The sequence below is a fragment of the Pseudopipra pipra genome, chromosome Z (genome assembly GCF_036250125.1).
Source record: "Pseudopipra pipra isolate bDixPip1 chromosome Z, bDixPip1.hap1, whole genome shotgun sequence".
NCBI lineage: Eukaryota > Metazoa > Chordata > Aves > Passeriformes > Pipridae > Pseudopipra > Pseudopipra pipra.
In genome coordinates, this window is record NC_087581.1 from 11,251,550 (window position 1) to 11,265,206 (window position 13,657).

At 41.1% G+C, this 13,657-nt stretch overlaps 1 protein-coding gene across 3 annotated transcripts in view; it reads left to right on the forward strand.

The window, feature by feature from the left end:
* RAI14 (retinoic acid induced 14) overlaps positions 1–13,657 on the forward strand; it is an 87,739-nt gene that overhangs the window by 40,927 nt on the left and 33,155 nt on the right. For all 3 annotated transcript variants that reach the window (XM_064642595.1, XM_064642597.1, XM_064642596.1), the window contains exon 3: positions 6,998–7,128. In XM_064642595.1, the coding sequence (XP_064498665.1) occupies positions 6,998–7,128 (131 nt within the window). The remainder of the gene's footprint in view (positions 1–6,997; positions 7,129–13,657) is intronic.

The following is a 13,657-nucleotide window of genomic DNA, read 5'->3' on the forward strand; positions in this document are numbered from 1 at the left end:
ATTGAAAGCAGCCTGGGAGGCAACTGCTTCTGGCGTCTACTAAGCTCTGAATGCCCTGGGAGATGCTCCTACCGACTGGAATAAGCTGTTGCTGACAAGGTCAACAACATCCTGTCCCTCTCTAAGGGAGGTTTACGCTCTAGCTACCGGCAAACACAATCTACAAATTGCAGATGGGAGGGCAGGGAAAAGTGTAGGGTATTTACCTACGTACCACTGACTCCTAGGTTAGTGTTTTCAGATAAGCCATTCTTTTTAGAAAAACCATCATCTGTTGTTTTAACTTCAAGGGATGTTTTGTTTAGTGAATGCATTCAGCACAATGGGATTGTCCTTGTTTTTAAGATTCTCCTGGGAAGTCCAGCACATGTGGACTTTTGTGGATGACCTTGTGATGCGGTGGTGTTCAGTGTCTTTGCCATGCAATTGTTTGTGACGCCAGTCTTTAAGTATTCCTTTCCTTTTCAGACAGTGAGTTGCTGAGTTTGAAATTATCAGGAATTTCAATTTGCTACTCAGCTTCCCTGCAGTTCTGATTTCAGTGGAGATAACATAACTCTGTCTCCAGTAGGTTTGCAACAATACAAGGTCACTTAAATCATCTCCTGTAGGCTGCATGCCAAAGATAAAGAAACAAAGTTGTTGCCAGTTGTTAATGTATGCTCAGGTATTTGCTCATGGAAAACGCTGTGCAAGTGCTAAATAGAGCTACCACCTCTTGTTACACGTTACTTCTTGCATGACATATGCTGGTAATCTCAGGCAATTGGGTCTTAATATCCCGATGTGGTGACGGAAAAAGAACAGGTTCCATTTTCAAACATATTTTTTAATTCCTGAGCTTTTCTTCTGGAAAGGAAAAAGCGTCACTTTGTGACAGAAAAAACTATGTGTAATACAGGTAATGCAAGCTTTAATTGTATTAAAAATGGGCTTTAATAGGAAGGTTTCTCTTTGGACTCAAATCTGTCAACATGCTATGTGTGATCCAAATGAGGAAGGACTTTTACTGGACGCTTTCAGCCCTAGGATAACTATTAGCATCTTGCAATCATAGAATTATCTCTAGCTTTGCAGAGGAAATGAACTGTGCATAGAGGAAGCTTTGAGGAGACACACGGTCGACAATTGCCGGTACAATTGCTGTTGGTAACTGCTGCCGAAGTGTGTGTCTGATGGAGCTATGGTTTTGAGAGGTCAGTCTGTCCTGGCGTGATCACCGAAGGCGTTGTAAGCACTCTGTTGCCTTGAGCATAGGGCTCTTTTTAATCACTAATTATGATCTGATGGCGTAGATCAAGTCAATCAGCCTCACTTCACTAACACTGACCACACAGTGCCCTGTGCAGGAGTGGCTTTCCATCCCAAGCATGGCTGGCTCTTCCCTGCCAACTTTTTTCTCGTGTTCCTAAGTGTTTAAATATGGAAAACACACTGAACTGTTACCAGAGAGATGCTTCTGAGTGAGGCCATACAGCACAGTGTTTTCTATTTGAAAAATGAAAATCAAGACTAAGAAGCAGGGATGTTAAGTGCCACCTGATGTTTGGATTTTAGCCTACCATCCTTTCATCTGTCACTGTGTTATATGTTAGGATTTATTAGGAGTGATGGATTATCTAATCCCCTGCACATTAATAGGAAAATATTGACTATTTTTAGGCATGACTGAAAAATGCCTGTTTTATCCAAAAACTTGCACTTCTTGATCTTTGATCGGTTTTACTTTTTCTCTGCATATGTAATGCCCATCGTTGCTGCCTATACTGAACAATATACACACGTTTAAAAAGCCCCAAACAAACAACAAATTAACCCTTCCCCCTCCCCCCAACCTGAAGAAGTACTGAATGGAGCACTGGTTCTGGTCTGTGAAGCTGAAATATGTGTTTCATCAGTTGAGTTTTGCATGTGTTCACAAGCCATTGTTATTGAAAAATGTTAATTGTTTGAAGGAAGGCTGTTGATAACTCTTTGGCACATGGCCTACAGAAGTAGGTGTGTGTGGGGGGTGGGGGTGGAGGCAAAGAAAAGTCACATGTGCAGTGTTTTCCAGGATCAGAATCTTCCAGATTTGTTACATGTGTGTGTTTATCTTTACACTGAGATGCTCAGGTTTGTGTTTTTTTTTACTTACATGATACATGTATATCACCATGTGTCATGCCAAATACTCAGTTGATTAACTTGCTATTTGCAGCTCCTAAACAAAACAAGGAAACCCAAACAAAACAAAAAACAAACTAAAATCAAAGAATCCTCAGTTTTATTGCCGATGAAAAGTAGTACTTGCTTAGCTTCTGGAGCCTGATGGCTTTGTTGCTCTTGTGCTATATTAAACATTTTACTGAAGATCATACTGCTACTCTGTGTTAATCTTAATTTTGAAGTGCTCTGTGAAGGTTTGCTGAGAAGGCTACATGTGGAGGCGTCTCTGACATAAAAGAAAACACTCTTTTATTACCCTTTATTACTTGAAAGAGTGGTAGTAACAGAACTGAAACTTCCCAAGGGCTGTTTAGTGGTCAGTGCCATGCTACTTGGGTGAGATCTAAAATCAAGGGGAGTGAGGAGCCTTGTGATAGAGGGGGCAGGATGGGGCACACAGCTGAAGAAGGGGACTTACAGAAATATTTGGGCAGCTTGGAAAAGAGGAATGGGATGGTTTTTGGGGCTGCAGTGGAGGAAGCTTGATGCAGTAGGTTTATGAAGTTAAGGTCCCCACCTTAACTGGCTACCCTGTACTCTTGGCCGAAGAGAGCATCTCCCATATGTGTGTTCTCCAGGAGAAATAAATAGTGTGCTGCATAATAGATGTCAGTTCAAGGTGGCTTTTACACTGAATGATAAACCATAACTGGTTGTACCCATGTTTTGCATCATCCCAGCAGAAGTTACCTCCCAAGTTTTTGGTGTATACTTGATGATGTGTGGCTTGTGGGGTCAAGACCAGGCTAATATTACAAGAGATTCAGAAAATGTGTGTAATGCAACAGTCACTCCCTCTGTTCAGAAATATGTGTTTTCTGACCTGCTCTGGCAGCAATGCCTGTGCAATTTTTGATTATGTGAGACTGTAGGAGCCCTACTGACTTAAATACCTCTTACTTTCTTGCCAGATCCTGGGTACAGTGTCTTTCTGGGTGTCATATGTATTCTCTTGCCTTCTAGATTTTTCTTCCCCTAAAGAACATGGATGGTAGGGCTACAATTCTCTTTTGAAATGGGTGTTTTTGAGAATCTGTTTTACATGCCATTTATTTTAATAGCTGTACCTTTAACTTTTGGAATGCATTGTACAATGCTGGTATTTTGAGCACAGCGGGGAATTAAAAAACAGTTTGATCCTATCAGAGGAATACTTGAACAGTAGTTCAGATGCCTGCATACTTTTCTCCTATGTGGAGAGATTTATCCCTAATTTCATTTTGAAAATAAAATGGGGTCTGTAAGTGGCTTTATATAACTTGTATAAAAATGACGTTTTTTCTATGATAATAACAGGTGTTTGATGCCCTAGAATGGAATTTTTATTGCTTTAATGAAAAGATGCATAACTTTATAGAGTAATAGAGCGTGGTGGCTTTTAAGCATCTTACATAGAACACAGCTCTTTTAGTAATAAATAAGCATAACTGCTGCACAACGATGAAGAGAAACTGCGTGTATCCTTTTGTTTTCCAGGAGCAAAACAAAGTTGCAGGTACAGTAGTGTTAAAGACGTTAAACATGCAATTGCAAGAACTAATGTAAGCGAATTTGGGTATGTGACAGTCTCTAAAATTATTCGTTCCTTTAACAGCTCTGAGTCACAGTGCTTAGAAGAAGAGACATTAATTAGATATAGAACTGAAAACAGGGATCTAAAATGACTTCCAAATACAGGTCTTCTAGCCTAACCATCAGCCTCTACCACTTTCCTCCAAGCAGGAAAAAGAATTCATTATCTAGCTTTGTGTGAAAAACAAAGAGATGTACACCGGTAGCCTTTCCTTGACACTGAGATGAATCTGATAGTATTGAGTGTTTTCAGTGTCCCTTTGAGAGACTGCATTAATTAATGGCTTGTCCAAGTTCGGTTCTGTTTTAATTCTTAAGTATGAGGGAATCTTTTTATCTGTACAGATAGGTACATGCAGCTTTTTAAATGAGGCATCATTAAGTCCTTCTTTAATTGTGTTTATGTGAGTGTTTAATTTTTGTTACCAAAAAGATATGGTTGAAAACTACAGTAAAGATGAATGAAAGCCTATGTACTTGTATACATATACTTTATATATATGTCATAAAATGTTTTAATGTGAACATGAACATGGCATAGTTCTGCAACATCAGAACCACTTTCAGAACACTCCAGGCTTCCCCATTCAGTATTTGTGTGTCTTCTAGCTTCAGCTTCCATACTACTGAGGGGTAATTTGGGACCCAGTTGTGTTGGTTTCTCTTGGATCTGGGATGTTAATGATAGTGTAATTATAGATAGATATAGTTACCACAGCAGCTTCTCAAAGGGGAAATTGACACTTTGTCTCAGATATTTCTTAAACTTGGGAGCTGGTATTAGTGTGCTTACTTGCTTATACCAGAATACTGGATATTGGATTATATGTCAATAATGTTTCAATTTAATATCTGAGTATTGAAGGAATATTCATGGAACTGCTTCCTGAAGATGTGGCCATTTTTGCACTAAAAAGCTGAACATTCTTCTGAAAGCTGTTCTGCCAAGGATTTTCAGCAGGCCTTTATCTTAACATTTTCCTGTAGTTTATTCTTATTCATGTTTCAGAAGTAAACTAGTTATTTCAAGTCAGGAAAATATCTTAAATTAGGTGTTGTGTTTCTTCTCCAATACTATGGTTTAGTATTGGATTACGTGTGCGTGGTGTGTGTGTAGGTTATCATGCTACCTGCCATCTCTGTCTGTATTTTCCAAAATATAAAACACACATGCACAGAAAAAGTAAAAAAAAAAATTAAAAAGTGTAGGAGTTAGGTGCTACCAATGCTCTGCAGTCATCTTGGTGATTTGTGGGTAAGGGTGATTCATCAAATAGCCTATATTTAAATGTCTTATTTGACTGAATAATAAAGCCCAGAAACAGAACAAACTCCAAAGCAAAAGGCATAATATACTGTCAAATAAACAGTGTTAACTTTAAAGGATTTTATTTACAAGTAAGCTACATTTTTTTTAACATCTGCTTTTAATAATGGGCTCCCTTTAAAACATGAAATTCCCTAAATGCAGAATAGGCCATGAGTTTCATTTTAGGTGGAGCCTGCTGTTTGGCTGGCCACTCACTGCCATGGAGTCTAAATATTGCTCAGGGAAACAATTTTTTTCTGCTGATGTAATTAGTGCTCTAAAGTCTACAGAAGTTTATTGCACTGCTATAAGAATAAAGACTATAACCTGCTTGATGTGCATTTACCCACCAGTCATACCACTGCCAAAACAGACTGCAATTGCTTTGTCTACATGCCTCTTCCTTTGACAGAACTGCCATTCATACTCATGGTTCCAGGTGGTGTTCTTTCAACTCCTGTCTGCTCTCCTCATCAGTCTGCATTCTCCCTAATGTTTGGATTTTGTCTTTTTAGTTTGTTTGTTTGTTTTGGTTTGGTTCAGGGTTTTTTAATTTGTTTTTTAAATTACTTGTAACCTGGAACACTTTCCTTCTGTTCTGGTTTTTCAAGGTGTTCACAGCTTGTGGAATTAGTTCATATAAGTGTGTACATCATACACTTTTCCTCATAAGCCCAGACAGAGAGACATCATTCTTTTTATTTATCTCAAGCCAGAAAAGTCTGTATAGAGCATAAGGACAAAGTGTTGTGGTGGGGGGTTTTTTGTTTGGTTTTTATTAAGTTGAATATTTCTCAAGGTGCATATTAATATGAATTTAGTAATTCCAAAAGTTGTGTAGAAATCAAATGCTCATGAACAGCAATCATGCTGGAGATGAGCTGACTGGTGTCAAAGAGACCATAGTCTGTTGAAGATGACTCTCCTGAGGGTAGCAGGGTGCTAATGCTAATTCAAACACAGGTTTTTGGCTGCACCAGATTGCTTCTCCTGAAGACTGAACACTCATGTCTTTCAGTTTACAGACTAAAAGGCATGAATGCAACTTTCAACTGCTTTTTCCAGAGCTTGTTTTGCTGTGATCACATGGAATACGGAAAGTTAACAGTCCTCTGTTTTCTGATGATCTTTCTAGATTCAACTTGAGCATGTGGTAGAGGAAACAGGCCACATTCTGAGGGTTCGGAGGAGGAGAGAGAATCATCACTTTAGGAAGTAGTGTCCTATTCCTGATCAGACGTTGAGAAGAATCAAAAAGACTTAGAGAATTAAGTTTGGAAAGATCTGAAAGTAGGATGGTTGTCCTTTCTTTCAGCAGCATTAGTGATGTGCTGTCTACCGGAGTGGCTCATTTGTTTGGTTGTTTCAAGGAAAAACATAGGGGATAAGAGCTCAGTAAAGCTAGTTACAGTCTGGAAAGGGCAGTCTCTTAACTTGTTGTCCTCTACAAAGTGTGAGCTGAGAAATGCCTTGAATATGGAAAGTTCTGGCTGGAAAGGGTGAGGTCTGGATAAGATGAGGCATCTCTTTGCTTATCCACATGATGTTTGTCAAGAAGGTCTGATGGGGCCTGAAATAGAAACAAGGACTAGAAAAAATGGAGGAGAACTTTTGAAAATACAGTAAGAAAATACAGAAAGTTTACCTGCACTACTCATCTAGAGAGTTTCCAAATTAGAGTTCATCTTCAGTCATTGCTCAGGCCCTGGTTTAAGCCATTAAGTCCTCGGGAACCTGTGCTGCACAGCTTGCAGATTGGTTTTGTGGGGCTTTCTTTGTACCATTTCTTTGAGTTGGGCTTTTTTTTAAGCTTTCCACGGTGATAAATGTGATCCAGGATCATCCAGGAGAGCCTGTACACAGTGCTGGTACTGATAATATTTCTCTCTTCTTTTTCTTTAACTCCAGACCAACGAGTGGAATAAGAATGATGATCGGCTGCTGCAGGCAGTGGAGAATGGCGATCCTGAGAAAGTGGCTTCATTGCTGGGTAAAAAGGGAGCCAGTGCCACCAAACAAGATAGCGAGGGCAAAACTGCGTAAGTCCAACTTCAACTTGTGATATAATGTGGTAGGGGGAAAACTGTTTTCCCCCTGCAGTTATAAAGTGGTGAAACCCCAGGGATTGGTGACCCTGGAAGTTTTGAAGTTTTAGCCAGTGAACACTTCTGCGAAATATAAACATACCACAAGCAAATGGAGGAGAAGGTGAGTTGTGGTTTGGTTGTAGAAGTGGTAGCCATGTTCTAAGGCCACGAGGAAGGGGCTTGGAGCCCCTTGGGGCCTCTGAGCACCCCCTGGCTGGGGCTGCAGAGACTTGGAACAGTGTAAGACTGGACTAAGTGTCTGTGGCTGAGCCAGGGGATGTTTCTTCACTGTGAGCAGCAGCGACAGAACAACACTGGCCGGAGTGGTGGCAGAGAGCCAGAAGAGATAAGAAAGCAGCAGAGGAGGCTTGCCAGGCAGCCAGGCAAGAAGACACAGAGATGTCTAATGTAGAGAGAGAGAGAGAGCAGGACTGAGCTCTACACAGAGTTTTGGGGGTAAGAACTGAACCAGACCCCCCAAAACTCCTTTGAGACCCCTCTTAAGTTGGGGTGGTGGACTCCTACTGGATGGAAGTCCTAAAATGCAACATGCAGCACCGGAGAGAGAGGAGCTAAAAAGCTCCGAGAGGAATGCAGAGGGAGTGACTTTGGCTCCCCCCTCGCTGTTGCTGCCAAGCTGGCAGCCTGAGGCAGAGCACAGGAGCTCTGCAAAGGGGCTTGAGTCCCCTGAAGATAAGGACCGTCGCGAAGACCCCTGAACTTTGTGATATGACGTGGTGATAGCGCCCTTGTCCTGGGAAGCGCAGCCCACGGAAGACCCCTTGCTTGGAGACGACGGGGCCGAGGGGGCTTGGATAACCCCCTCGTGAGTGCTGGCAAAAATCCAGCTATCAGCTGCTGCATGAGAAGATAGATGACGGCTGCCCTAGAGGAACTGCTGCTCTCTGAGACTGGAAAGGATCTTTCCTTCTTCCCTACTGGACATTTTTTTTGGAGGGGAGAAGAGATCTGATCCATTGTAAATACTTATGTCATGGTAGAGATAGTTGTGATCGTGTGTATAATGTATTATAATATTTATTTGTACAGTCATTGTAATATATTCCCTTTCCCCACTTTAAAAGTCTCATGTGGTTGTCTAGAAAAAACACATCTTATACTAGGTTGAGATGTGGGAAGGGGCTTTGACTAGAGAATTAGATTTTTTAAAGCTCCCAAACCATGACATATAAGCAAAAAGGGAGGGGAAAAACCCAGCCCTAGATGTGTATGCCACTTCCATGAATTAAAAACTAGACACTATCCTGAAAAGGAAGGTTTCTTTTTCTTCTGATGCACATTCTGGAAAGCTTCTTTCTTTATGTGTAATTCTACATTTAAAATGCCATTTCAAAAGCATAAACCCACTGGGGTAACTTGAAGGTTAACAATCTGCTGGGTAGAATGGGACCATTTTAGGACAGGGTGTTTCAGAATTCCATGGTGCACTACAGATTTTACACTTTGCACACTCCAAAAGGTATTCATCTTTGAGGCTATTTTTTTCCATGGACATTATTTTAATAAGACAGAAATTAAGATAAATTTTCATTTTAATGGGTTAGTTTGAACTGAAACTATGGTGACAGAGTTTTAAAATCCTGCAGATGCTGATGATTCGTTTAACTGTTGCTTGTTTTGATTGAAGTGTGGTAATGGAAGTTTTGTGTAAACAAGATTCCTTTTGCACTGTCAATATATTTCATATATAGAATTTCATCTTCTGTTCTTCTTGTTCTGCTGTGAACATTCTGAATTGTGGAACATAAAAGATTCCACTAAGAAAATTATAGCGAAGAGAATTCTATTCTTAAACTTTCTTTCTTATGGCATAGAAATATGAGTAAACGGCTAAATAAGAAAAATAGGTATCCCATGACAGAACCAAAGCCCAAATAAAATTCTGGATAGATGTGGACAAAGGAAAACAGTTTCCAGTCTTGGGAAGGGCAGCACAAGGCAGTTTATACCACATAATAAGTTCTAATGGGTTACATTTATTGAGTCATATTCTGCTTCTTTCTTGGTCTGTTTCAATTTCCTACATCTGTTCTATTTCTGCTCTGCATCCGAGGGAAGTGAATGATGGAGTGACTCATAATGACCTGCAACTTTTTACTCCAGAAGTACAAGTCCTCGTTTACGTCAAGAGGGCTTTCTTCTCCATACTTTAATAGGTTTTTAATTTTTAAAAGTTACATACATATGTTTTTCTTTTGACCATTGAATTTTCTGAATTACAGCTTTATTTAGCATTTCATGTTTTACAGTCAACGTAACTTTAGAGCTAGATTCTTAAGCTGCACTATATCCAGTGTATCCAGTGTAACACCTAGTTTGCAAGTTTCATGTATAGTATGAGACTATGAACTTTTCTAGGGAACCACCCAAGACTGAATTTAGCAGTATCTATCAACTTTTAAAAAATAGGATTGTTGTAGCTACGCATCTGGTGCAGTGATTTTCAGCTTTATACAGATAGACTACCGAATTCCCATTATTTACAACTACTAAGAAGTCAGTAACCATATATTTATATTAATTACTAATAATGCAGTTGCAAGTACTTGTTTTAATTGCTTGGAACAGATGTGAGTTAGTGCTATAAAGATCTCTGCTTGTTCTGTATGTTCATTTAATTATCATTTACTTTTTAAATTATTTCTGTATAGTGGTTTAAAAGACAGGTTGAGAGAGAACAAAGAAAAATAGCATTGCTGTGATGCAGAAATACAGCATGCCAACTCTCATTGTGTTTCCAATGCTTTTGGAAATTTAGCAGACCTGCTCAAGTTATTTCTGTCTCAGTTTTGAAAGATAGAGACTGACAGGTGTAGAAATAATGACACTGATCTGGACAGACACAGCTACCAAAGGTGACCCAGAAATGTTCTCCAGTATGGCTTGTTAATAACGGGCTGTGTCTTGTTTGTGAAAGACTACTCCAGAGTCTTTCTTTAGTGTGTACAAAAAGATGAAGCCATCATTTCTGTATAGACTCATTTCTCCTATCTTTGCAGTGTGATGCCAGGGCTGCTTTCCTGCAGTGTTTCCTGGAGCCTAACACAGCAGTTTTGCCTGGTCTTAGAAGCTCTGCTTAGAGGCATAGACCCTTCTGCTGCACAGCACTGAGGTCTGTTGGTGTCCTGCAGAAGCACAGTGCTAGTTTGTCAGCTACCTCAACTGTAACATCAGCGACTTATGCTGGGAAATTGCTATCTGGAGAGGTTTTTTTGGGAGAGCTGGCCACCTCTGGGCTCAGATTTCATAGAATCATAGGGTTTGGATTGGAAGGAACCTTAAAGATCATCTAGTTCCAACTACCCTGCCCTGGGCAGGGACACCTTCCACTAGACCACGTTGCTCAAAGCCCCATCCAGCCTGGCCTTGAACACTTCAGGACTATTCTGGGCAACCTGTTTCAGTGTTTCACCACACTCACAGTACAGAGTTTCTCCCTCCTACCATATCTAAATCTACCCTTTTTCAGTTTGAAGCCGTTCCCCTCGTCCTATCTTTACATGCCCCTCTAAAATGTCTCTCTCCAGTTTTCTTGTAGATTTCTTCTTAGTAGTGGAAGGCGCTATAAGGTCTCCCCAGAACCTTCTGCCATGAGCCTTGCACATGGAAAATAAGGGATGACTGGTGAAGACAACATGGCTTCACTACAGGCAAATAATACCTGACAAATTTGTTGTCCTTCGATGATGGAGTTACAGCAGTGGTACATGAGGGAAGAGCAACAGATATCATCCGCCTGGACTTGTGTGAAGCATCTGACACTGTCCTGCACGACATCCTTGTGTCCTACCTGGAGAGTCATGGTTTTGTTGGATGGACCGCTTGGCAGATAAGGAATAGACTGGATGGTTGTGCTGAAAGGATTGTGGTCTGAGTGGAGACCAGTGACCCGTGCTGTCCTCAGGGGTCAGTGTTGGGGCCAGCACTGTTTAACGTCTTTGTTGGTGACACAGACAGTGGGATTAAGGGCACCCTGAAAGTTTGCAGATGACACCAAATTGTGTGATGTGGTCAACACACTGGAGGGAAGGGATGCCACCCAGAGGGACCTGGACAGGCTTCAGAGGTGGTCTGTACAAACCTTATGAGGTTCAACAGGGTAAAGTGCCAGGTCCTTCCCATGGGTTAAGAGAAGGAATAAAAATTCAGGCTGGGCAGAGAATGGACCAAGCCTAGCGCTGAGGAAAAGAACTGGCAGTGTTTGTGGACAAAAAACTCAACATGAACCAGGAATGTGTGCTTGTAGCCCAGAAATCCAACTGTGTACTGGGCTGCATCCAAAGCAGTGTGGCCAGCAAGGCGAGTGACATGATTCTGCCCCTCTACTCTGCTCTTGTGAGACCCCACCTGGAGCACTGCATCCAGCTCTGGGGTCACCAGCACAGGAAAGGTGTTGACCCGTTGGAAAGATCCAGAGAAGGATATTAAGTTGATCACAGGGCTGGAGCACCTCTCATATAAGAAAAGGCTGAGAGATCTGGGGCTGTTCAGCCTGGAGTAGAGAAGGCTCTAGTGAGACCTTATAGCACCTTCCAGTACCTAAAGGGGGCTTAAAAGAAAGCTGGACAGGGACTTTTCAAAAAGGCGTGTTGTGGTAGGACAATGGGGAATGGTTTTAAGCTGAAGGAGGGTATGTTTAGATTGGATATTAGGAAGAAATTCTTTATCGTGAAGGTGGTAAGGCACTGGAGTGCGTTGCCCAGAGAGCTTGTGAACTCCTCATCCCTGGAAGTGTTTGGGCCAGGTTGGATGGGGCTCTGAGTAACCTGGTCTAATGGAATTTTCCCTGCCCATGTCAGGGAGGTTGGAATTAATATGATCTTAAAGGTTCCTTCCAACCCAAACCGTTTTCTAATTCTATGATTCTTTTCTCCAGACTGAACAACCCCTACTCTCTCAGCCTGTCTTCACAGGAGAGGTGCTCCAGCCCCCTGATCATCTTCATGGCCTCCTCTGGACTTGCTCCAGCAGGTCCATGTCCTTCTTATGTTGAGGACCCCAGAGCTGGATGCAGCACTGCAGGTGGGGTGTCATGAGGGCAGAGCAGAGGGGCAGAATCACCTCCTGTGACCTGCTGGCCACATAATTCTTTTGATACAGAGCAGGACACGTTTGGCTTTCTGAGGTGTGAGTGCATGTGGGTCATGTCCAGCCTCTCATCCACCAGCACCGCCAAGTCCTTCTCCGCAGGGGCTGCTCTCAATCCATTCTCTGCCCAGCTGGTGTTTGTACTTGGATTTGCCCAGACCCAGGTGCAGGACCATCACTTGGCCTTGTTGAACCTCATGAGGTTCATGTGATTTCACTTGTTACATTTTAGAAAGGGTTCTGCAGCGCCATGTGGGAAGGGAGCTCTTTGGATGAGAGGTCTATTGATCCCTGTGAGTATACACTGGTGCATTTGTTTACATAATTAGGATGAAGCTGACTAACCAGAAGAACATGATGGATTCAATTATATAACTGTGTGTAATGTGATTAAAGACTTTGGAATGTACTTAAAAGCAAAAAGGAGAAACAATTACACATTACAGTACAGGTTTGTTAGCTCCACCATTGTCTGTTCCCTTAAGGTGTGACATGTTTCTTCTAAGATATTTTCTTTTCATTCTCTTTAATAACCCTACAAAAAAATTTTCAATACCACCCAGATTTTTATTTGAGATATAGTAATATAGTACATTATTTTAAGCAGAAGGCGGAGAGGATAATTTTTGATGCTTAAAGAGGCACTTCTAAGTTTTTGTTGTATAATCAAATGGCTTCTTATTATAAAATGCTTGAATTGAGAGGAACAGACACCAGAACCCCATATTTTCTCTATTTGTCTTGTTGAGTACTGTATGTATCATCCCACTGAGTCCTGCTATGATGAGCTCTGGCTCAGTTTTTGACATTACCACCACTTGTCCTCTTTTGCCCCTGTCCTTTAGGACCTTTAGTTAGTGAATTGTCCACATGCAATAAAATAGAGATGCTTAAATTAATGAGGTCTAGGTACCAGTAAATTTCTCAGAGGTAATATTTACAAACTTTCTATAGGAGGTTTAACTCCTCAGCAGTATCTCTTAAAAAAAAAAAAGTATTAAAAAAACCTTGTCAAAGTAATGAAATGGGGGGGTTTAAGACTTGCTTGACTTTCCACACTACCACCCTGCCTCTGACTCAGTCCTTTCTATAAACAATAAATCAATTTTAAGGCCATGGAGCAAATCCACCTTTGGCATAAGTTGACACAGTCCCATTGTTGCTCCCACTTACACAGCATAGACTATTGCCAAGCGCAGTTGTAATAGAACCTATCTGGAAATCTGACTCTGTCATTGTAGTCTTATTTTGCCAGATAGGTTTTTTTTATTTGTTCAGCTTCCTTAAACAACAAAACAGGGCTTTCCAGTTTGGAATTTGATCATTTAAGTCCCACTTAAACTGACAAAAAAAGGGTTTTTAAAGAGATTCC